The 25679-nt window shown below is 40.4% G+C and overlaps 3 protein-coding genes and 1 non-coding gene across 4 annotated transcripts; 1 reads left to right on the top strand and 3 right to left on the bottom strand.

The window, feature by feature from the left end:
• Positions 1-1884: 1884 nt before the first annotated feature.
• Positions 1885-13667, bottom strand: pgk1 (phosphoglycerate kinase 1). The gene is made up of 10 exons (XM_044140521.1): positions 13481-13667; positions 12021-12071; positions 11780-11935; positions 10404-10548; positions 9646-9749; positions 9148-9267; positions 5489-5603; positions 3429-3690; positions 2780-2878; positions 1885-2340 (listed from the first exon to the last, which is right to left on the bottom strand). The coding sequence occupies exons 1-8, from the start codon at positions 13543-13545 to the stop codon at positions 3487-3489; spliced, it is 960 nt and encodes a 319-aa protein (XP_043996456.1). The 5' UTR covers positions 13546-13667; the 3' UTR covers positions 1885-2340; positions 2780-2878; positions 3429-3486.
• Positions 13668-13758: 91 nt separating this feature from the next.
• Positions 13759-16620, bottom strand: LOC122844768 (cytochrome c oxidase subunit 7B, mitochondrial). The gene is made up of 3 exons (XM_044140525.1): positions 16471-16620; positions 15263-15378; positions 13759-14044 (listed from the first exon to the last, which is right to left on the bottom strand). Exons 1-3 carry the CDS (start codon positions 16505-16507, stop codon positions 13964-13966), a joined length of 234 nt encoding a protein of 77 aa, XP_043996460.1. The 5' UTR covers positions 16508-16620; the 3' UTR covers positions 13759-13963.
• Positions 16621-17009: 389 nt separating this feature from the next.
• trnal-caa lies at positions 17010-17119 on the top strand. Its single transcript has 2 exons — positions 17010-17047; positions 17074-17119. It is a non-coding gene; the product is annotated as a tRNA-Leu (tRNA).
• A 1761-nt stretch (positions 17120-18880) lies between these two features.
• pgrmc1 (progesterone receptor membrane component 1) lies at positions 18881-23412 on the bottom strand. The gene is made up of 3 exons (XM_044140524.1): positions 23073-23412; positions 20639-20794; positions 18881-19747 (listed from the first exon to the last, which is right to left on the bottom strand). The coding sequence occupies exons 1-3, from the start codon at positions 23365-23367 to the stop codon at positions 19653-19655; spliced, it is 546 nt and encodes a 181-aa protein (XP_043996459.1). The 5' UTR covers positions 23368-23412; the 3' UTR covers positions 18881-19652.
• Between the last annotated feature and the right edge of the window lie 2267 nt (positions 23413-25679).

The raw sequence follows: 25679 nt of genomic DNA, 5'->3' as shown, positions 1-25679 counted from the left end.
TTTTGGCACCTATTGCCCGATAAGAGAAATAATTTTTATTATTTAGCATTTTAATCCTGATTTAATCTGACTGAGAAATCAGAAGCAAAACGTTTTGTGTTTCCATTGTAACTGATTTCAGCTGAATAATTATGAGCTGGTGAACTTTTTCGACATGAATGCGTTTCCAGACGGCGAGCTGAATCCGGGTGTTTACGGGAACGTTTTCCCGTCGCTGTCGATAGCAGAAGGTAAAACAGAGTCTGAACTTTAAGGCCGAAATTTGTTTCATTCATTCACGGCGCTTTCACTCCAAACAGATGACGATTATGAAAACACAGAGTTCCTGGAGCAGCAAGCCGATGGTGAGTTATCGTCTTTAAATTAATCATCTGCAACTTATTAAAGCAAATCTACACCAGAGACACTGGACTGAGAAATGTAACAGCTGCAGATCAACATGCTGCCGATTTAAACGTAAAATAACTGCAATAATAAAGCCAGATATTTGAAATGGTAGAAAATAAAAGAGCAACAATTATTAATATAAAAACACCACCATCTTCACCTGCGACAACAAGGTGAACAAAAGCAAATAAAACTGAAGAGAATCTAATTTAAGTATTAGTTTGGATTTTAATAACAGTTGAGACCAAATTAAGCATCTTTATTTTAATGTTTTTATTGTTATTTACATTTTCCAAAGTTAAAGACTTATCAAAAAATGTGTTGCTTTTCAGAAAATAGACATTAAACTATTAATTCTAGAGTTTAAATATATTGCATGTTTTATTAAATCATTTGGGTTTGAAAATAATTCCTCGGTTTATTTTCTTCGACAGATGAGCCGGACTACGTGAACGAAAACGGGGAGTGCACCTGAACGCATCACGACCAAACAGCAGCTGTCCATTACGCAACGTCCGGTTCATTTACAATGTTCTGTTTGTAAATACACCAGCAGGTGCTGCCCCCTAGCGGTGAACAAATAAATCTATTAATTTGTTTCAACTTTGTTTGTTGCTCAATTTATTCTGTTTGATTTGAGAGAAAATGTTGCCGTCACATTACGTTGCATTTTCATGAAAATACATCAGATTATAGATGAGCTGCTAATTTCTATCTAATCCCAAATTACAGGTGGATGATAAAAAAACGTTTTTAAGTTTTACCTAAACAGAAATGAATCGTTCTGCGTTTAAATAAAATACAGGTGAAATGAGACGTTAAAAATGAATTCATGAGGGGCGTGCTGTGGTGGCGTAGGGGACAGCGCGACCCACATCAGGAGGCCCTCTGTCCTCGACGCGGCGGTCGCGGGTTCGATTCTCGGACTTGGCCGACGTTTGCCGCCTGTCTTCCCCCCTCCCCCTCCCCGTCAGCCTGCTGTCATATAAGGGACACTAGAGCCACTAAAGACCCCCTGGTGGGAAAAATAAATTCATGCTTTTGAAAGGTTCTGCATGATTAAACTAAACATCCACAATGTTTTTCCAAGTTTAGACAATTTTGAATTACAGAATTAAAACCATCTTTTATAATTATGCTTTAGTCTGGGTTAATGAGAACAGATTTGTTTTTACTGAGTTAAAGTAATCTCTAGCTGCATTTCCATTCACCAGATAAATGCACAAAATTAAATTCTTAAAATAAATTTGCTTGATGGAAACTTTGGGGCAAAAAAATAAAGATAAAATGTTTTTATGCTACGATGAAGTGGTTTTTTCAGCCATGTTAAAATTGGTTTATTATGCTAAACTGTAGTGGAAAGAGTTTTTTCATCACAAGTCACATGATCAACATGAAGTTACTACTGCGGGAAACCATGAAGAAAACAGGAAGTGGTGCGATGATGTTGGCGCTGCATGTTTTTATTAAATCATTGCCTGAACAAACTCATTCACGTGATTTTAACTATTTAATGGAAACAATGTGATGATGTAATTCAGATTTCAACAGAATATTACAGAGGAATAATGCTGCCGTACAAGCAAATAAAATTAGGAGAATAAAGTCAAAATATTCTGAGAAATTGTAATGTGACTTTATTCTCTAATATTTTGACCTGTATTTTCTTAGCACGGCTCCGACGCTCAATGAGGACTTGATCCCCGATTTATTTTTTTAAACATAGATGGTTTTATTAGAACAGATCAGACAGGAAGTAACATCTATGATTGCCACGTTAACACAGAAGCTCTATAGAAACGTTGAAGTCCAATCCTGGCTGCCGTCTGTCCTCAGGAAGGAGAAACCAGCAGAACGTCATGGGGGTTAAAGGTCGCCGCACCACTGGGGGGTCTCTCTCTCTCTCTCTCTCTCAAGCGCTGCTGAGTGCGTCCACACCAGGCAGGACTTTACCTGAGAACAGATCAACATTATATAGTTTAGATTAAACATAATCTGATATCAATATCGGCCCTGATATATATTTATATGGATATATATATATATATAGAAAATCTAGATTGGGTATCAATTCCTGATCCATAAGGTTATGAAAATTCATCGTTAAACTTTCTGAAAAAATTTAATGAATATTTGTTAGTTTATTTTAACATTTGACCAAAATAATCAGTTTGTTGTTTTAGTTAATTTAATAAACTAAATGATGGCGCCGACTGACCAGCTGGTGGCACTGTTGGTTTATATGGAGACAATTATTCACCACTATAGTAATAATAATAATAATAATAATAATAATAATAAGTGTTTACTGACCCAAAATAATCCCTATTTGCTTGTATTTTAATTTGAAATTCCTAAATGCTGCTGACTGCTTCCTGTTGGTGGCGCTTACCTTCCAGCAGCTCCAGGCTAGCGCCGCCGCCGGTGCTAACGTGGCTAACTTTGTCCTCTGTGTCCCACTTAGCGCAGCAGGTAGCAGTGTCGCCCCCACCTGGACAGAAAGCGAACAGCGTCAGAGGAAACGCCTTTGTCCGTTTATTACACATTTTTCATGAACATTTATTTATTCTGCTAAAGTTTACAGAGGAGAGATCAAATCCTCAGAAACACAAACAGAAATCAGCTGCTGGTCAGAAACAGATTTTATTCACTTTAATAGTAAAATTGCATTAATTTATTGAATTTAAAACAAAGCAGAACAGAGTCTCAACATGTGAAGATGAACATAAAAATTTAAATAAAAACGCTGCTTCAACGAGAGAATCATTTCACGACCAATGTGACGTTTTAGCAGTTTGAAGTGAATATTAGAATAAAGCCCTAAAAATTATTAGAAAAATTATTTAATGAGAAAATCTGATAGTTTAAAGGATGTGATTCGTCTGAGGAACTCGGCCGTTTCCTTTCTGCAGCTCAGCATCTCAACTCTTTATTTCTCGTTCAGGAATTTTAAAGTTACGACTTTATTCTGAAATACGACTAAATTCTCGTAACACTACGACTTTTTAAAAAGAAAAGTAATTTTTCCCAAATATTCTTACCGATGATGGTGATGCGGACCGGAGATGCCGGGGGTCAGCCGAGGCCAAAGGTCAAAGGTCAAAGGCCGAGGCCGCTCCTTACCATCCAGCCGGCGGGAATGCCGGCAGCGACGGTGGCAGAGCCGGTGGCGGCGTTCTCGTCAAATTTGTCGGCGGTCACAAAGTCGACAGGGAGCGTGATTCTGACGCCGTTCTTCTCGGCTTTCGCCATCAGGTCTTTGACTATACCAGCGCCTTCCTCGTCGAACAGAGACGTCCCGATCTGACACAGAAATAAAGATTCTAGAGTAAAAATAAAGATTTGGCTTCATTGTCAAACAGAGCCGTTTAGAAACTCACCTGACTGAGAAGAAAAAATGTCAAACAAAAAGTTCAAATTATATTTACTTTAAGAAACAGAATCTTTCAGTTAACAGATCCATAAGACTTTAGGGATAATAAATGTTTGTGTTCGAAACAAAATTAAACGATTAAAAACACAAAATACAAAGAAAAAAACTCAAATGTTTCTGCCAATTTATCAAATAAAAATACATTTAGTGATTTTAACCAGCAGTTAAAAATAATCAGATTTAACTTTAATAATATTAATATCTTTAAATATCAGGCTTCAACTGTCAGTGTTTTCCATATTTAGGCTTTTAATCAAACTCTATAAACTTTATTACAAAACATTTTGAATATCAAAACTTTCCAAACCAGCAAATCATCAGCTCCAATGTCACACCCTCATTTCCCATGATGCAACAGTGTCAAACCTGTGACCTCCTCTTGCTTCACGTTTCCTTTTTGTTGCTGAACTTTCTGCTAATCTGGACGTTTCTAATCTACACAGAACGCAGAAGAACCCGATTCTGTTCAACTGAGTCAGTAAAGTTTGAACTGGGGTCACGACCTGCAGTTTATCTAAAACACACCGAGGTTTCATCAGACTCAACAATAGCTCAATCTGTCCTAGTCAAATCCTGATTTATTTGCTCTAAAACAGTACATTTGTTCAGAATCCTGCCAGATTAGATATTTTAGGAGGTTTATTGGTCAGGACATTTAGACTCCATGCTTCAGGCGGGTTGCCAGACCTGAGACATTCCTGCCAAAAAACAAACGACTCACCCAACTAAAAATAAATACAGTAAACAAATTAAAATCCTAGTAGATCATAACACGTGATATTATTTGCTGTCCTCAGTTGAAAGATTTCTGTCGTTGGATTTATTCTGACCAGAACCAGATCTGGACTCTCAGATCAAACCAGACTCATGTTTTTGTGGAGCCGTTGTTTTAAATCAACGCTGCACTGATTCCTGTTTTACAGTGCAGAAACGCAGTGACACGTTAGTCTGAAAAATGCGGTAATTACTGATGAGGTCACAGCCTACACATTTCAAAATAAACTAAAACATTTATTTAAAGATGACATTTTACAAAAATGTTCAGGTTTTTATGCTTTTTGCCAAACAAACATTTTAATAAATTTTGCTCAACATTTTTATAAACCCAAAAGATGTGAAGAAAGCAAACCAAACGCCCAACCTGGCAACGCCCACCCAACCTGGCAACGCTGTGGGCCGTTTCCTGCTGAAGTAACGAGGATCATTAAACAATTAGAATCAAATTTGTTCCCATTTAATTTCAGACATCGAAGCAAGAAAAGTGTATGTAAACTTGTGGCACCAGCTGATAAAATCTAAATGTTTATCCTGAAATTCTCATTTTAGTAAACTTTATTAATATTTATTTAAGCCTCTGCATTGAAATAAAGAGATTTCTTTATAATAATTTATTTGTTAACATTCTTCACTGCAGCTGATATTTAAATAAACTATTTTCTCCAACATTAAACATGATTTGCTGTTTATTATTAATGTTTTATTTTATGAAATGATTCAATGTGTAAAGTCAGCTTTGAATTTGAGGAAATGCATCATTAAACGACATTAAAACCTGATGAGGTTCTTGGTTTGAAGTTCAGAAAATAAAATCTGAACTCTGTGTTGCTGCTCAAAACTCCAGACTGGAGTCGGGTTTTCAGCAGAACTGGTTCTGGAAACGATACTGACCTCCATGTTGTTGAGAACTTTGAGGAAAGTGAAGGCCATGCCGCCACCGATGATCATCTCATCCACTTTATCCAGCATGTTGTTGATGAGCTGGATCTTATCCTTCACCTTCGCTCTGCAAGGGAAACAGTCGGCAAACAGTCGGCAGACAGTTAGCAGACAGTCGACAGTCGGCAGACAGACAACAAACAGTCGACAGACAGTCAGAAAACAGTCGGCAGACAGTCAGTAAACAGTCGACAGTCATTAAACAGTCGACAGACAGTCGGCAGACAGTCGACAGTCGGCAGACAGACAACAGTCGGCAGACAGTCGGCAGACAGTCAGTAAACAGTCGGCAGACAGTCAGTAAACAGTCGAAAGACAGTCAGTAAACAGTCGAAAGACAGTCAGTAAACAGTCGGCAGACAGTCAGTAAACAGTCGACAAACAGTCCGCAGACAGTCGACAGACAGTCACTAAACAGTCGACAAACAGTCCGCAGACAGTCGACAGACAGTCATTAAACAGTCGACAAACAGTCGGCAGACAGTCAGTAAACAGTCGACAGTCGGCAGACAGTCAGCAGACAGTCAGCAGACAGTCGACAGTCGGCAGACAGACAACAAACAGTCGACAGACAGTCAGCAGACAGTCGACAAACAGTCGGCAGACAGTCAGCAGACAGTCGACAGTCGGCAGACAGTCAGTAAACAGTCGGCAGACAGTCAGTAAACAGTCGACAGTCGGCAGACAGTCAGTAAACAGTCGGCAGACAGTCAGTAAACAGTCGGCAGACAGTCAGTAAACAGTCGAAAGACAGTCAGTAAACAGTCGAAAGACAGTCAGTAAACAGTCGAAAGACAGTCAGTAAACAGTCGGCAGACAGTCAGCAGACAGTCGACAGTCGGCAGACAGACAACAGTCGGCAGACAGTCGGCAGACAGTCGGCAGACAGTCAGTAAACAGTCGGCAGACAGCCAGTAAACAGTCGAAAGACAGTCAGTAAACAGTCGAAAGACAGTCAGTAAACAGTCGGCAGACAGTCAGTAAACAGTCGGCAGACAGTCAGTAAACAGTCGACAAACAGTCCGCAGACAGTCCACAGACAGTCATTAAACAGTCGACAAACAGTCGGCAGACAGTCAGTAAACAGTCGATAAACAGTCAGTAAAAGGTCGGCAGACAGTCGACAGACAGTCGGCAAACAGTCGGCAGACAGTCAGCAGACAGTCGACAGTCGGCAGACAGACAACAAACAGTCGACAGACAGTCAGAAAACAGTCGGCAGACAGTCAGTAAACAGTTGGCAGACAGTCAGCAGACAGTCGACAGTCGGCAGACAGACAACAAACAGTCGGCAGACAGTCGGCAGACAGTCATTAAACAGTCGACAAACAGTCCGCAGACAGTCGGCAAACAGTCAGTAAACAGTCAGTAAACAGTCCGCAGACAGTCGACAGTCGGCAGACAGACAACAAACAGTCGGTAAACAGTCAGTAAACAGTCGACAAACAGTCGGCAGACAGTCGACAAACAGTCGGCAGACAGTCGACAAACAGTCGGCAGACAGTCGACAAACAGTCGGCAGACAGTCGACAAACACTCGGCAGACAGTCAGTAAACAGTCGGCAGACAGTCAGTAAACACTCGGCAGACAGTCAGTAAACAGTCGGCAGACAGTCAGTAAACAGTCGGCAGACAGTCATTAAACAGTCGACAAACAGTCCGCAGACAGTCGACAGTCGGCAGACAGACAACAAACAGTCGGTAAACAGTCAGTAAACAGTCGGCAGACAGTCAGTAAACAGTCGACAAACAGTCGGCAGACAGTCGACAAACAGTCGGCAGACAGTCAGTAAACACTCGGCAGACAGTCAGTAAACAGTCGGCAGACAGTCAGTAAACAGTCGATAAACAGTCAGTAAAAGGTCGGCAGACAGTCGACAGACAGTCGGCAAACAGTCGGCAGACAGTCGACAGTCGGCAGACAGACAGAAAACAGTCGGCAGACAGTCAGTAAACAGTCGGCAGACAGTCAGTAAACAGTCGGCAGACAGTCAGCAGACAGTCGACAGTCGGCAGACAGACAACAAACAGTCGGCAGACAGTCGGCAGACAGTCAGTAAACAGTCGACAGACAGTCATTAAACAGTCGACAAACAGTCCGCAGACAGTCGGCAAACAGTCAGTAAACAGTCAGTAAACAGTCGGCAGACAGTCAGTAAACAGTCGGCAGACAGTCATTAAACAGTCGACAAACAGTCCGCAGACAGTCGACAGTCGGCAGACAGACAACAAACAGTCGGTAAACAGTCAGTAAACAGTCGGCAGACAGTCGACAGACAGTCGGCAGACAGTCGACAAACAGTCGGCAGACAGTCAGTAAACAGTCGGCAGACAGTCAGTAAACAGTCGGCAGACAGTCAGTAAACAGTCGGCAGACAGTCGACAGAAAGTCGGTAAACAGTCGGCAGACAGTCGGTAAACAGTCGGCAGACAGTCGGTAAACAGTCAGTAAACAGTCGGCAGACAGTCAGTAAACAGTCAGTAAACAGTCGGCAGACAGTCAGTAAACAGTCGGCAGACAGTCAGTAAACAGTCGGCAGACAGTCAGTAAACAGTCGGCAGACAGTCAGTAAACAGTCGACAGTCATTAAACAGTCGACAGACAGTCAGCAGACAGTCGACAGTCGGCAGACAGACAACAGTCGGCAGACAGTCAGTAAACAGTCGGCAGACAGTCAGTAAACAGTCGAAAGACAGTCAGTAAACAGTCGGCAGACAGTCAGTAAACAGTCGGCAGACAGTAAACAGTCGGCAGACAGTAAACAGTCGGCAGACAGTCCGCAGACAGTCGACAGACAGTCATTAAACAGTCGACAAACAGTCCGCAGACAGTCGGCAAACAGTCAGTAAACAGTCGGCAGACAGTCAGTAAACAGTCAGCAAACAGTCGGCAGACAGTCGACAGACAGTCATTAAACAGTCGACAAACAGTCCGCAGACAGTCGGCAAACAGTCAGCAAACAGTCGGCAGACAGTCAGTAAACAGTCAGCAAACAGTCGGCAGACAGTCAGTAAACAGTCAGCAAACAGTCGGCAGACAGTCAGTAAACAGTCGGCAGACAGTAAACAGTCGGCAGACAGTCAGTAAACAGTCGGCAGACAGTAAACAGTCGGCAGACAGTCAGTAAACAGTCGGCAGACAGTAAACAGTCGGCAGACAGTCAGTAAACAGATGGGGAAAAAAAGCTAATTTCGAGCAGATCATGCTGAATGTGAGTGAACCTTTACAGGCCGTATATTTTATAAAACACACTATAATTTTTTTAACAATAATAAACTTAATTCTGAGGGTGCGGGGCTTTTATTGTGGCGGAATACCACCATCAATTATATTCATTCACAGCATAGAATTAGAGTGAATAGATTGGCCTAATGGATGGGCTATCGAACCGATACATTTATTGATAACTGATCGGTGCGTCTGCAGTGAAAACCATCAGGTTTGATAAAAGTTAAAGTTTTCTGTTTTCCTTCTCCAGGAAGGTTGCCGACAGACTTCCACAGTAATGTTGGTGTTTAAAAGGTCCACCGTCGAACAGAGGAAGGATTTAAATCTGCAGCAGAAACTGACAGGAAGTAGAAACAGAGTGAATGGCTGAACTTCCTCTCACCCTCCCAGGATGGCCAGGAACGGCCTCTGAGGTTTCTCCAGCGCCATGGCGAAGTAATCCAGCTCCTTCTTCATGAGGAAACCCGCCGCCTTGTGGGGGAGGTTCACCCCCACCATGGAGCTGAGGGGACAGGTAGAGTATTAGTCTGGTCGGGTTTCCCAGGGTTGTCACAGGGATGAGCTACGTTTCCCAAAATAAACAATGTTACTTTGTCTGACATTTTTCTACGTGGATGGAAGCTGCTGTGTAACCCGACCAAAACTGAAATCACCATAAATACGTTCAGGTGTGATACTGAAAGGCCCCTATATGAGCTGTAATCAGGTGATGAGAGACAGGAAGCTCCGCCCAGTCACCTGCAACTTCACCTGGATTGGCAACTAAACAATAAACAACAAAATGTTTCCATTTCCACAACCCAACTCTGGAAAACAGCCAAGACGTCGCAGCTTAAAGACGGCGTTTCACAAACCGTGTTTCCTGCTGAGCCTCGCTCACCTGTGAGCTCTGTGCGCCGTCCCAAACGCGTCGTTGACGTAAACGTCGCCCAGCTTGGACAGAGACGCCCTGAAGGTGTCTGTCTGTTCCTGGGTGGCCTTGGTCTGAAGGTCACAGAGGTCACAAAGGTCAAAGACGTTGATGAAGACCACAGAGAAGAGAGTAAGAAGGAAGGAAACAAGTTTCAGTGCAGACGTAGATCTGCGCTTGGATAAATCGCTGTCGTTAACAAGAGCAAAGCCGGGTACTGAAGAACACTCCGGGGCCCACCGGGGCCCTCCGGCCGACACTCCGGAATAAATCCTGGTGTTTCCAAAAACTGGACCTTCAGCTCAAACATCTGCTGCCAGTTCAGTTTGTCATGATTAATTGTGTTCATTTGTATTTTAATGCTTTTGAAAATCACTCCATGTAATCACAAGGAAATGGTTTGTAGACAGTCGTCTCAGCCCAAAGCTGTGACAGCAGCTGATGTTTCTAAATAAAAACGTGAATGAACCGTCTTCAGTTCAGTTTCCAGTCGTTATTGAATTTGCCTGCATTTACTTTTTAAATCCAGCAGGTGTCACTGTGAGCGATACAGCAAGGCAGAGACAGTTTGGGAATTGTGCCACACACCAGTGAGGCTTCATCTGCACATCACTAGAGCCTGGTTCCTCCTGCTGGTTAAATTAATTAATATCCAAATATGCTCAATGATTACTCAACATATTGCTCCTCCTGTTTAACCAGTTTAACCAGTAGAACGCTCCACTGACCTTGTTCCCAGCTGGGTCTTTGCCCTTGCCCTCCTCAGCAACGTGGAAGCGGAGATTCTCCAGCAGGATGACGGAGCCGGCAGCCGGGCTGGAGCAGGCCGCCTCAACCTCCGGACCCACGCAGTCCTTCAGGAAGGTCACGTCCCTGAGGAACGCCACACACAACCATCAGTCTGACTTCCCAGAGGATCCATCACTCTGAGGACGGGTCCAGATATTATCTAAACTCCCGTCTTCCTCTACAATGTGTCTGGCCCCCGGCACTGCAAAACAGGACATTACCTGTCCAGATCACTACGAGAAAATTTACAAAAAACAGAAACTTAAAATACTTTGGACCTAATTCAAACCTCAGACTGAAGAACTTTTGGCCTCCAAGTCACTAAAACTTAAACTCTTTTAAATCCCAGATCTCTCTGTGGTGAAGCTCTATTAATCAATGATTTCATCTCTGAGCATAATATTGATGTTGTTTCTGACAGAAACATGATTGAATGACAATAATGAACAGATCGTACTAATTGAATCTGCTAACTACAATTTCTTAAGTGAGAATAGAAAACATAAAAAAGGAGGAGGCGTGGATGTGTTGTGGTGGCGCAGGGGTTAAACACAACCCACATAAGGAGGCCTTAGTCCTCGACGCGGCCGTTGTGGGTTCGATTCCCGGCCTGGCGACCTTTGCCGCATATCTTCCCCCTTCTCTCATTACCCACTTTCCTGTCAATTAACTATCTAATAAAGGCCACTAGAGCCAATAAAACCTTAAAAAAAAGGAGGAGGCGTGGCTTCAATATTTAAGAATACCGTAAATAGTAGTAAAATCTCTTTGGGTCACTTTACCTCTTTTGAGAATCTTGGTGTTGAGGTTAAAGGTCACAAACAAACTTTAACGCTAACTTTATACAAAACTCCAACATATGTGGAAAATTTCTTTACTGACTTGAACGAACTTCTGTCTCTCATTTAATGTCAGAAACATTAAATGAGAGATTGATTATGATTGTTTAAAAATTGTTGGTGAGGAGGCCAGCTGATGGGAGCGACTCATTCTCACTCAGGACACTTTACAGAGGTCAGCAATTTCACATGTTGCTGCCAAAGTTTCCGAAAACTGAAAAGAAAAAAAAGTTGCTAAATTTGTCACTTTAAAAAAAACCCCAAAAAAACAAAGTCACTAGGAGTCTTAACAGTTGCTAAATACATCAACAAAATTGGCAAGTTAGCAACAGTACGTTATCATCTTGGCCACGCCCATCTGTCTCTTAGCCACGCCCACTTTTGTGCCATTTTTGGGGGAGCGGGGCTTAGCTTCTACACTCTTCAGTTACAATTTAAAGAACAGAAGACGAAAGGTTTTATGGTGAAGCTCTCACTTTCCCAGCAGAGTCTTGAGCTCAGCAGCGACCGGCTCCAGCGAATACTTCTCCGGCATGGCGTTCCCGTCAGGACGGCCCAGATGGCTCATCAGAACCACGGACTTCGCCCCGTGGTCCAGGCAGTACTGGATGCTTGGCACCGCCGCCTTGATCCTGAGAACAGTTGAGATCAACAGCCAGTCGTCTCATTATGGTTCACTTTGGTTAATATTTGAATTGAAATGAAGAAAGAGTTAACCTCTGGTTGTTGGTGATGTGTTTGTCCTTCATGGGAACGTTGAAGTCGACTCTGGAACAGAACAGTTACTGTAATTACATTGTTTTGACACATTTCATGCTGCTTACTCTGCATTTACATGAATAACAGAAAATGTTTTAATCAAGTGTTTCAGCTCACTCCTTTCAGAAAATCTAGCTGCTCTGCTTCTAAATCAAGTATCAAACTCGAGGCCTGGGGCCAAACCCGGCCCGCCAAGGCCTTCTAAGTGGCCCTCTGGACTCCAGAAACCAAATAACATCAAACTCTCCAGTTTTTCACCATAGTGGAAATTTGTGTAAAATCAACAGATCTCTGCTCCAACTAAAAATATCAGAACTAAAACTGGCTGATAAAACCAAGAACTGCAGATGCTGGAAATATTTCTCTACGTTTTCCTCAAACTAAGAGCAAAATAAACTCCTGCACTCTGTATTCAGGTTTCTGGCCACGTTTTGCTCCACCTGCCTTGCTGCTTGAGTTGGGCCCAGCCACGTTCTCCAAACCCAGCAATTCATGAAACAACACCAGCCATGTGGCAAGCTGCTACAGGCCTTGAATCAACTGAAAATGACCTTTTAACGCCGAGCAGCGCTGGCTTTACGTGAACCTTGTCCTATACTGAGCAAACCCTCATGGCCCTCTGACATTTCCACACATGGTGTCGGTTTCAAACGCTCACCAAGAGACTGAGGATCCAGTTAGATATTTATCCAATGAAATGGAGCAAGAAGCACATCTAGGCAGGATGCCACTCCTCGGAGGAAAGCACTGAGCCACCTTTGGGCTCTTTTCTGCTGATCTTGTTTTGACATCACATAAATATAGATTATATGACATAAAATAAAGAGCCAGAAAGCTACAACCCTGTGTCATATTCAAATTTCTGGATCAAAACGTTCTCTATGCGTTTCACTGAATTTTAAGGAGGAGGGAGATGTAGTTAGGTGATGGGTTTATGGACAAAAAAAATGGGAGATGTTCATTTTAGTGCTTTCATTAATTAAGTAAGAAATAAATCTGTCCCTTCAGACCTACCCTCTCAAAAAAGGCCGATAATGACAAATCTCTTATAAAAACCTCTAAAAAGGTTGAATTTAAGGAATCGTGACTTTTTTTAAAAATGGCCCTAATCCCTACCCGTATCCTTAAAACCGGAGCGTGTTTGTGACTTTAAATGGCAGACCGAGCAGCATGTTAATGCAGAGGTTTCATCCATTCAGCTTCTCCTCTCAAGCACGTAACAGGGACGGAAACGTGACGACACACTGATTCACTTCCTGTGACTCTGCTCGACTACAGTGAAGCATCACTTTAGAGTCTCAACATACCAACCGGACAGACATTACTACCGAACTGATGGATACCAGCTAACTGACGGCTCCATCCCCATTAGTTGCTGTTCGAGTTGCCGCGGCTACAAGAGACATTAAACTGCCCACCTCATAATAACCCGCTTCCCATTGACGTCCACCTTGTCCAGAGTGAGTTTGTTGGAGAGAGACATGGTGGCTGGTTCGGTTGGTTCTGTCGTTCACCGTCCTGACTGGCTCTCCTCCGCTTCCTCCGGCTGCTGGCGAGTTAGCTCCCGAATGTCACTGGTGACCTTAGAGGAGCTCAGGAAGAGCGTGGAGGCGGGGCAAATCTCTCCCCCGACGTCTGATTGGCGAATGCGGTTAGAACTGGTGTGTTCTGATTGGATTAAATAAAAACAGGGTTATATTCTTGAACAGATTTTTATTCCTGGACATTGAAAATATTCTGTAAGTCATTGATATAAGCAGGAAGATTTTTGTTCTTTCCTGGAAACAACCTTCAAACAGCAGAGAAGTGGGATCAATTTATTTGAACAAAGTTTGTCGGAATAAAGAGAAATTTCCATGTGAACACAGATCATGTTTATCCATCCAGACGCTTGCTGCTCCTCACTCTGCGTCTCTCCACGGTTTGGGCGTCATTCTTTTGACTGGAGACACATTCCACACGATTCCCGTCTGGGTCAGAACCTGCACAGCCACCAGTAATAAAAGGTCACTAAACTAACACCAGATGGGATTAACGTCTGACAATCAGCTCAGGCTTCAGGGTTTTGTTTTTTAACCCCTCCAGGGGGTCTTTTGTGGGCTCTAGTGTCCCATATATGAAAGTAGGCTGACAGGAAAGGGGTAAGACGTGTGGTAAGTATCGTCAGGTCCAGGAGTTGAACCCGTGACGGCCGTGTTGAGGACTCAAGAACTTTAAAGATGGGTCAGGTTATCCCCCACGCCACCACGGCACACCCCCAGGCTTCAGGTTTTAAAATGTTTTATGTCTTCAGACCAAAGATTTAAACACATTTTCCATTTCAGATAACAGATCTTTGACTGGGATCATTTTGTAATTTTCCATGTAAATCTTGGGCTCTGTGTAGATGTCCAGGATAAATAATGTTTTGTCTTCATTTGTATGCTTTAAAGATAAAAGTTATAAAAGGAATAACAGACATGACACACGTAAAGCATACAATCAAAAGGTTAAGTTCAAAGTGGCACCATGCAGATCTTTGATTTACATTCAATGCAAAATAAAATACAGTTTTCTTATTTTTTTTATTTTGAATATCCCAAGTGTTTTGCCATAATTTTATGTAATGTGTGATAGAAAACGAGCTTTTGCTGCCCTCTACTGGTCAAAATTAAGAACGGAAGGCGTGTTGCGCAGGTGATGTTGGTATTCATGCTAGGTGACATCTAGCATGAATTCTTGAATATTATATGCTAAAACCCTAAAACTGTCACTTTGAAATAATGCATAACTGACAGTTTGTATTATTTTATAAGGAAAAAAATTATGCAGTGAAGGTTAAAACATTTTCCATAAATTTCTTCAAAACAAGAAATTTAAACTTTTATTAATAAATCCACATTTTTCAGTATCTGCAGATTTATGAACTCAATAAAATATTTCCTCTGTTTGAGGGAAGAGTTGATGTCAATAGATGAACATTGACAGTAAAATCATCATCACCAAATATTACATAAAGACAATTCCACAAAACATTTGGGTAAAATGTAGATTAAAACTAATCACATTTTTTCCAAACTTAGGCTTTTCCTATCGTACTGTCTTTAAACTTTCTCCAGTTTTTATTCCCTTAAATTGATATGCAACATTAGTTTATTCAGAGGATCAATCAGAATCAGTCTCATTTGCATATTTTAATAAAAGCTTCTGTTGTGACTTACATATGCCCAGACGGCGGTGCAGAAGACGGAGCCACTGACCAAAACTCCCATGCCGTACTTGGAGTGGAAGTCCTGAGGCGCAGTGGATCCGTGCCTCAGCTGCCGCCCGGCCCGGCCTGCAGAGAGAGTCAGTTTAATCCTGAAGGCTATGCATCATCGACGCATTATCAACTAAAGAAATAAAGAGATCAGGTGGGTCTCATGGAGAATAAATTACTATTAATTGTAAACAGGTGTAAAAGCAGAAATGGTAGTCTCCATCAGAATGAAGCTTTGCAAAATTAAAAACTGAGGGAGAATACGTTTCACCCAACTCCAATCAAAATGTCAACATCAACATTTTTTGTGGATAAAAAAGGTTAATCTAGTTATTTCAGCAATTAAACTAAAATAATAACTCATTTAACTTTAAAAAGTTTCATAAGTTTAACTCATCTTCAAATGAAAAGGAACATATTATAGATGTACAAGATTTTTAGAGTTTGAACGAGCAGAATAATCTTTAATAGAGATTTAAATGAGCAACATAGAACATTATATACATCTGGACAAAAAAATGAGACTAAAGATAACCTGAACTCTGCAAATAAAACAAGAATAAACCACAGATTTAAAATAAGTTTGCATAACTAATAAAAGGCCGTTTTGGTGTGAAAGACTGTCATCCGAAAGTTTTTCCTGAAAATGATAACATTTATATTTCTTGGAAACTATTTTTCATTTGTAAAAGTTGAAGTGCAGTTCTGTAAGAAACTACAAACCCACTTCTGAACTCAATTGGTTATTTTACAGTATACTGTAACATGTTAGCTGTGAGCTTTTCTGTCCCGATTTGACTTCGCAGGACCAACAATGCTTGTGTTTTATGACACCAACACTTCCAAATTAACTGTAACCTTAATTACACCGAGCTGGAAAACACTTAGAACACCGTACTATGTTCACCATGGATTGTGTATTTGAATGACCAGATCCCTGGGTTTATGTGTTTTATGCAGTAAAACACATAAAAACACATAATGTGTTAATGCATCAGGATTCCATAGGGCATGCTAGTAGTGGCTAGCTAACGGCAGGAATGTAGGAGTAGCAGGGTGGTCAAATAACCAAACCTCTTATTACTCCCTCCTCTTGATTGATAATGGACTGTTCTTTGGTCTAATAACATAAAATAGGATATAAATTACAAAGGAAAGCAGTCTACTTACCTCCAAGGATAGCTACAGTCTTTGCAAACCGGTACATGTCGTCTGGCTTAGCGTATTCAGATACCCTTGAAAAAGTCCAATATGGCCGTCAGAGGCAGATAAACCGGAAGCTGAGGCGTTCACGTACCGTAGTTATAACACAAGAAGGAGTTCTAAAACTGTACAGTCTACAACTTAGATAAGTATATGTTAAAAACCATCCTTGTAATAAGTAAATGAGCTAAATTGAATAAAACAATCACTATTAAACGGAATGTGCAACAACTTTTTTCTGTTCTTTAAAATATTTCCGTTCGAGCTGGTTACTTCAATGCCGCATGACTGGGACTTTTACAATACGCATGCGTACAGAAAAACTAACCGTTAAAAGTATTGTACGCTCTATACCTAACTGAACACGTGTACGTCATCTTCCACATACACATCATAATGGAATAATCCTGTATAGACTGTTAAGAAAGAGAATTTTAAGTTAAACTATAACACTGAAGTCTTTGAGATGGATTAAATATATAGTGAAATTTCTGTATTGTGACTGTGTCAGGATGGCCGAGTGGTCTAAGGCGCCAGACTCAAGGATCAAACCTTCCGTATGAACGGGACTTCTGGTCTCCGAATGGAGGCGTGGGTTCGAATCCCACTTCTGACACTTACCTTTTTTATTCTGTAACACACCAGGAATAGTTTTTGCTTTGGCCTTAAATTGCCCCTGAGATGAGAATATTTAAACTTCTAGAGGTATGTGAAGACATGCTACAAGTATTTATATGTTACTGTAACATGCTGTACTTCATGTTCAATTGCTCAGTCCAATAAAAATATTCTGTAGTTTTTACTTGATAACTTTAGACCTGCTAATTTTGATCACTTTCAGAGGATCCGACACATTAATTAGAACCCTCAAAATAAGTTGAATTACTAATGTAAGGCAAGCAAAGATAAAATGTTTGATATTCTAATTTATAGCATGGTAGAGAACATGATAAAAACTGATTTTTAAGGCATTTATGAATTAACTGAAATGCATATATATTTTACTGCTTTTAATGCAGTCAATTTTCTCACCTGTCCAGCATGTTGCCTCTGTCTCTTGACTTTTCACCTTAAAGAACTGTCTCATCCTTTAAAAGTAAGCAGAGAATCTAGTCATTTTCTGGAAACTGCTGCAGTTTCCAGAAAATAGCGATTAAAAACTATTATCAACAGTTTGATTTGAGCAGCGTAGGGAACACAGCAAACATTAAACTACAGCTGTTTGGCCTAGATGTGTCAGAAACTTTCTGCACACCAGTTAAATTAACTGATGATCATAAAAAGTATTAATCAAATGTAATCTGTAGAGCAGCAAGGCTTTTCAAAGAGCTTTACATCATAGAAACACAAAGTCCTGCAGCATAGAATCAACAATCAAACATGACATCAAGTCGACTTCCATCGTTAAATTGATTATTGATTACGTTTCTAATAAAACACTAACAGCTGGTTTTAGTCTGGATTTAAAGGATCTCAGTGTTTCAGCTGTTTTACAGTTTTCTGGAAGTTTGTTCCAGATTTGTGATGCATAGAAGCTGAAAGCTGCTTCTCCTCGTCTGGTTCTGGTTCTGCATCAGAACCAGAACCTGAGGGGTCTGGAAGGTCGACCCAACAGCAGCAGCAGATCTTTGATGTGTTGTGGTTCTGATCCGTTCAGTGATTTAGAAACTAACAGGATCTAAAGTTTATTTTCTGAGCTACAGGGATCCAGTGGAGGTTCTGGAGAACTGGGTTGATGGGTTCTAACTTCCTGGTTCTGGTCAGAACTCCAGCAGCAGCGTTCTGGATCAGCTGCAGCTGGAGGATTGATTTGTTGACAGACTTGTGAAGACGCTGCTGCAGGAATCAGTGAGACTGAAGAAAAACTCGTGAGGCACTGAGTTAATCCTAATCAAAACACTCTTCTTTTACATGTCATCATCGCCGTAGAATAACTGTTAACGCAATCAAACTTGGACATGTAGATGTTATTAATTTCCACAGCAAAGGGAAAAACCGCGTCCCAACATTTGAATGAGAAAAAGCAAAAATTCAGCGATTTTGAAAAATAAATAATCAGAATTGTTTAAGCTAAATGAAAAATAGGTACTTTATAAAACAAACCGCAGGATGAAAATAGCAACCTAAATTATTTTATCATTTTATATTATTTTTCCACGATGACAGGTGATATATCTGCCTCCCCTGACCGCACGTCACTGCATGAGTCCTCTAGATGTCAGGTCAGAGGTCAGAGGTCAGAGGTCATCACTACTCCCGGGTTTCAGGATGATCGCTGGTGTTTTTATCCATTTTAATATCTGCTCAACAAAAATAAACTTATTTAATTTGTAAATGTTTAACTTTAAAGAAACTGAAACAAAAGTCACTCAGCTGGTCATTTTAAACTTTTCTTTATTAAATCAAAATATGATTCAGAGATTATGTGTGTGTGAGCCAATGCATACACACAGGAGAATATTGCTTCACTTTATAGCAAATTAAATGCATAAAACAAGAGCAAAACAGAAAAATAAACTTTAAACAAGTTTGAGCTTAAAAACATCAGAAGATCATTTTAGTAACCAGAATAAATCTAAAGATCAGATCCTGATTTAGTGCTAAGAAAATAAAAACAGAAGCAGTTTATTACAACAGTAGTTTCACGGCGTAGTGTCATTAAAAGTCTTGAAATGATTATATTTCATCTTAAACATAAAAAAGAAGCAAAAAGTTCAAAATGTTTCACAAAGTAAAAGCAGAGAAAACAGCAGAAATGTGAGTGAACCGTTTCCGTTCAGATTGGGAATCGTTTATGTCCAAAACTATCCAGATCAGAGGTTTCTAACTCCGTCTACCTGCAGCTTCCTGAACAGTTAAGATGCAATAATTATGCAACTTTATTGTCTTTAAAAGGTTTTCATCAGGAAGAGCCCAAGAAGCTTCTGACACATTTTTATTTTCACCAATTCAGCCAAGATTGAGTTCAGATGAAACGGATCTGAACGAGACCATCTGAGCAGAAACACGACGCTTCACCCAAAACGGAGAGAAACGCAGATCAGTGATTGGTCCAAAGCTGAAGGAAATGGAAACGTTCTGAAGCTCAGAGCTACAAACGGTAAGGCCAGTCTCCTCTTCGTCCTCCTCTTCGTCCTCCTCTTCGTCCTCTAGTCGATCTTCTTGTCCTTCCCCTCCTCTTCGTCCGTGTATTCGCTCGGTTCCTCTCCCGGTTTCAGCAGTTTCCCGATGTAATCGTATTTCACTGCAACAGAACCCATCAGGTTTCAGGATTTAAAGGTTTTTCCAGTGGAAACTGAAATAATCTGTGGCGGATTCAGAGATTATTCCAGTGATTCTGATTAACACAATAAAAATGAGCAAATTTGAGCTTTTAATGTATTAAAACATTAAATAACTCGATTCCTCTTAAAGAAAATAAACATTTTATTACCTAAAATGCACTAACAGTAAATATGTAAATATAATGTCTGAAATAAGCAGCTAAATGCAGAAATGCCCGTTTATTTTATCTGATTAATCGATTAATCAATAACTACAACAATAATTATCTTCAGTCCCAGTTAGCAACAACTAAAACGGTTTAGTCTGAAGCAGAAGATTAAAAAAACACCCTGAGCCGATTAATACATACTGGCAATAAGGTGTTAGGAGTTGATCAATAATCACTTCCAGAACTGTGTAAAAACTAATCATTAGGAAAACTAAAGCCATTCCTGCTGATCCTCCTCATCCTTCACATGCTGAGACTAGAAAACGCAGCAGGTTGAACTTCTCTGTGTTCCTGCAGCAACATGTGGGGGACGCACCTGATCTAGCAATGAAACGCGCCGTTGCACATCATCTAATGATTTCTTTTCCACGTCCTTTTGGTATGTTTTGTTGTTTTTTAATCTGTGATACTTTTTGTCTTTTAGTTTTGATACTTACTGTAATATCAATTGCCCAATTTGGGATACAAATAAATCTGAAATGTGAAATCTGATCATTTTATTGATAATGTGAGCAGAACGTCTGAAAGCCGCTTCGCTCTGATCTCTAAACCCTCAGAACCAATCAGAATGTTCGCTTTCTCATATATTAAAAGGTGTTTTTCCAAAATGATCAGTAACAGAAAACGGAAGAGGAAACCGACTGGTGAACTGCGCCTCCCACTCGGCCAGGCTCTCCTGCTGCATGGCGTTCAGGTCCGACAGGTCGTCGTACTCCGGCTTCAGGGCCTCTCTGTCCAGGCAGAAGGTGGCCAGGCCTCTGGAGGCGTCTCTGCCGGCGAACACGCCGTACGGCCCGTCTGCAGGGACACCGGCCACAGCCGTCCATAAATCAACTCATCACATCACAAATTAAAGTCACAGCAATAACTTCCAATTCTATGATTTATTGTTTGTCTCTTCCTACCAAAACCTGGATGATAAAGTTTTCAGTCTGATGTTTTTTAGGGATAATTTTCATCATTCATTTTATTTGTTGATTCCGTTTTATTTATTTTAGATTTAAATTGTATTTGAGTTCCAAAGTTAAATGTTCATTAGAAATTAAAGTTTGTTGATCTGTGAGTCTGTTTCTGCTTTATTATTATGCCATTATTACCAATATATTACAGGAAAATGATCTCAAAACAACAATATTATCGTTAATTATAAAAACAATTAATCATCCAGAATAACGCGTTATTATAGGCTTGGTGTTTAGTTTGATTTTGATAAATGAACATTTAAATTTAAATTGTGAATATTTATGCTGATCGTGACACCAAAGTAGCTTCATCTGCTAATCAAAGGCTGAACAGCAGGGGGAGCTAGAAACAAGAATACTGAGCATTTACACCTGTTCAGCCTTAACCCGACTCCGCTCCATCTGCCTAGTCAAAGTCCGGTTGGTGAGGTGTGAACTCTAATCGACCTCTGACCTCTGTTCCTCCAAATCTCGGTCTGGGTTCGGTTTGAATGTGAACACCAAACAGACGGGAAACCGCTCCAAAAGCAGGAAGTGGACTACAGCACAGGGCATTCTGGGTAAATACAACCAAAACTAATGTGCTAGCCTAGCGCTAGCAGGAGAAATGACTCGTGGTCAGACTTTAATTTTAATATCAACACATAACCAATTTTAAATTATTATTATTATTATTTTTTTTCCCCCACCAGGGGGTCTTTTTGTGGGCTCTAGTGTCCCTTATTCAACAGTAGGCTGACAGGAAAGGAGGAAGGAGAGGGGAGAAAACATGCAGCAAATGTCGTCGGGTCCGGGAATCGAACCCGCGACGGCCGCGTCGAGGACTGAGGGCCTCCAAACGTGGGGCGCGCTAGCCTCTACGCCACCGGAGCACGCCCTTTAAATTATTTTAATATGAGTTACTTTTCTGTTTTAAATAAAAATATTATGCTATATTCATTTTGTTTTAAAAGATTTCAATAATACAGTGAAACTGTCAGATCCTCACTGAATGATCTGAAGCATTAACTTGAATATTCATGATAAACTTCATTCATATTGATGTGTGTTGAGTTTTAACAGCGGCTCTTTGACTCTTTTAAACACATTCAGGGCTGCAGATACTGCTGTGAAAAATGACTATGTAAAAACTTTAAAAACATGAAAATCAGTAAAACCATGATCTCCTGCTGGGATTTAAAGTCCAGGGCTGCAGACTTTGGATGATGGCCGCCGGTTAACCAGTCGGTCAGAGGTCACGCACAGCAGAGGTTACAGAATGAGATAAGATAAAAACCAAACAGGTACAACCGAGTCAGAAACGCTCCTGTGACACCTCGAACAAATGACTTCATTAAGTGAATCCGACGTTCAGATGTTATTCTGTGATAAAAAGAGAGATTTTAAAGAGCAACAAATGAGGGACTTAGTGTCAGAATTTGAACCTAAAATAATGTTCAAAAATAAAAAAAAACAGATGCTATGGATTATGCTAATCACAGAAAACTAAAACTATTCCATTCTGCTGTACCTGATATAATCTGGTATGACATTAAGTTGAGAGGATAATGGAATCAATAAGTGACTGCTTCTGCTAGTGTGTGTGTTTTTTCTTACACACACAAATTGAACAAACTGATTTCTGTTTAGAAAAATCTCAACTTACAATAAATTCAAAGTTTTAGTCAATTCAACCATTCATTTAATAAGAACATTAAATAAATATAAATAAAAACAATAACAAAGAAAATAGTGTAAATGAGTCTTAATCATTTGATTGCAATAATAGTAATTATAAGTCACTTTAGTAGCACTGCGACAGTCCATGTTCTTTTTCTGGAGAAGGAGTCAACTTGTTCATAGACGATCTCTGATTTAAAGGCTGCCAAAGCCTCTCCGTTGTAAAAAAATAAAATAAAATAATAATAATAGAAAATCAGCTTCAGCTAAAAGACCAAAGAGGTGTGACGTCAAATTCCAGCAAAAAAACTAAAACAAACGACCCAAAACCCAGAGCACGGAGTCTGCTGGTGAACTAAATCAGCTGTTAAAACCTTGGAAACGGCAAACGGTCACTTCAGGCTAGCTTAGATGCTGGAAGGCGGGTGGAAACCGGAGCTTTTAAGAACATTTACCTGGTCCGTAGAACTTCTTTCCTCTGGTCACGTCGAATACTTTCCCGTTAACGGCCATGAGAATCCGCGGATCCTGCACTCCATCGTAAGGCTTCAACTCTGCCAGAGTGAAATCCTTCTTTTTCATTTTAGGCAGAGGCTTCTCCACCTCGCCCAGATCCGGCGGCCGGTCGCCGCGGAAGATTTTGTACAACAAGAACAAGCAAAGGCTGAGCAGGGTGAGGTTCAACGGGGAGGTGAAGATTTCTTGGAAAATTCCTCCTGAAGTAACTTCGCTCCCCTCTGCTTCAGCCATGTTGGCGTCCTTCTCCGGTCTCACGAGTGTGCGTCTCAGATGAGTGCATAAGAGTTGCTGAGGAATGGACCAATTACCGTTCAGTATTAGCACCACCTGTTCACGATGTTATCCAATAACATGAGGAGTGTGGCAAAACGGGCGTTAGCCATTGGATAGTGCGCTCAACAGACTGAACGATACGTCAGTGTGTCCGCCATGTTGTAAGTGGCAAGTAAACTTTACCTTTTTCAAAAATGAGGGAGTTTTTGGATAATAATAAAAATGTGTCATTTATGTTCAGTTCATTTGTGTCAATAATTTTATGTAGAACATAATATATTTAATTGTTTTACATGTCTATATTATGGAGATCATAAGACAAAATAAACATTATTTTCTGATCAAAAACAGAAACACTACAAAACAAAGCATAGCTAAAACGCATTAAACTGGCCTTAGGAACCAAACCCTTATTTAAATCCATCCATCCATCCATCCATCCATCCATCCATCCATCCATCCATCCATCCATCCATCCATCCATCCATCCATCCATCCATCCATCCATCCATCCATCCATCCATCCATCCATCCATCCATCCATCCATCCATCCATCCATCCATCCATCCATCCATCCATCCATCCATCCATCCATCCATCCATCCATCTTCCTCTTATCCTGGTCGGGGATGCAGGGGTAGCAGCTTCAGAAGGGAGGCCCAGTCTTCCCTCTCCCCAGCCACTTCTTCCAGCTCCTCTGGAGGAATCCCAAGGTGTTCCCAGGCCAGCCGAGAGACATAGTCCCTCCAGCATGTCCTGGGTCTTCCCCGGGGCCTCCTCCCGGTGAGACGTGCCCGGAACACTTCACCAGGGAGGCGTCCAGGAGGCATCCTGACCAGATGCCCGAGCCACCTCAACTGACTCCTCTCAATGTGAAGGAGCAGCAGCTCTACTCTGAGTCCCTCCCGGATGACTTATTTAAATCAACAACTTAAATAAACTATTACGCTCATTTATAGGTTAGTTATTGATTAATATATTGCATGTGATTGCTTGTTATATCTAGTCATTTTGAACTTATCACTCTTAGGTATAGATATATAACAAACTTTGTTTTTATTACCTAAGTGTAAGAGAGAGAAAAGTGTGTATGTATGTATATGTGAATTTTACACAAAAATAATAATAATAATAATAATAGTATGTATAATGACATTTTTAATCCATTTGTTTAGAGCCACCTTGTGGTGTGATGAGTAACTGCATGCAACGGGTCCTTCAGGCGAGAGACAGGCAGCTCTTCACTCCTTTTTTACTTAGGGTCATATTTTTCTAGTTCAACAATTGAGGAAATACTACGGAAGAGGATTAGGGCCACCGAAAAAAAGAATTCTGACTTTAAAGTCAGAATTCTTTCTTTTTTTAGGTGGTCCTAATCGTCTTCCGTAAAATACTGTAAGATCATTTAACATTTATAAATGTAATTTGTAAAGTTTTCTCGTGGCTAGGCTGGAAAAATGTGACCCCATGAATGTGAGCTCCGCCAGTTGGTGTTTGTGGTTGACCACTCGGTCACGACGCTAACTGTGTCTTTTGTTTTTCAGCTGTTGGGCCACTTGTGTGCAGTCAAAGTCACATTGTGAGAGAGTTTCATTTTGTATCGCACTAGGTGGCAAACAACCAAACAAGGAAGGTCTACACTGGTGCCATGACAAACGAGAAAGGTTACACAAGATGGAGTAGCTTTCAGCAAATAAGCAATTTCCCCTTATTCTATTCTATTCTAAATAATTAGACAGTTACAATGATAAAATTAGTTTTTTTTTATAATTAAAGTATATTTAGCTTAGGCAATATTTTAATTTAAAAAACATTTTATTCTAGAGATTGGTATGATATTGGTTTCTCTAATGTGTATAATACTACTACTACTACTACTACTACTACTACTACTACTACTACTACTACTACTACTACTAATAATAATAATAATAATAATAATTATTATTATTATTATTATTATTATTATTATTATTATTATTAGAACAGAGTTTAACACTAGAGGGCGCAAGGTACACCATGTACTGGAAGAAGGATCCAGTCCTGTTTTTTTTATTAATAATCCTATTATTATTATTATTATTATTATTATTATTATTAATAATATTATTAATAATATTATTTTTATTAATATTAATAATTATAATTATAAATATTATTATTATTATTATTAATGTGCGCTGATCTTTGCTTGGGAAGGTTTACCTCAAGTATTTAAAGTCATCAGCCTTCAAGCACTCTTCTTCTGGTAGTTTTATTGTTTGCATCC

Source organism: Gambusia affinis, linkage group LG15 (assembly GCF_019740435.1).
Source record: "Gambusia affinis linkage group LG15, SWU_Gaff_1.0, whole genome shotgun sequence".
In the NCBI taxonomy this organism is placed as follows: domain Eukaryota; kingdom Metazoa; phylum Chordata; class Actinopteri; order Cyprinodontiformes; family Poeciliidae; genus Gambusia; species Gambusia affinis.
This window is presented reverse-complemented; position numbering and strand designations above follow the sequence as displayed.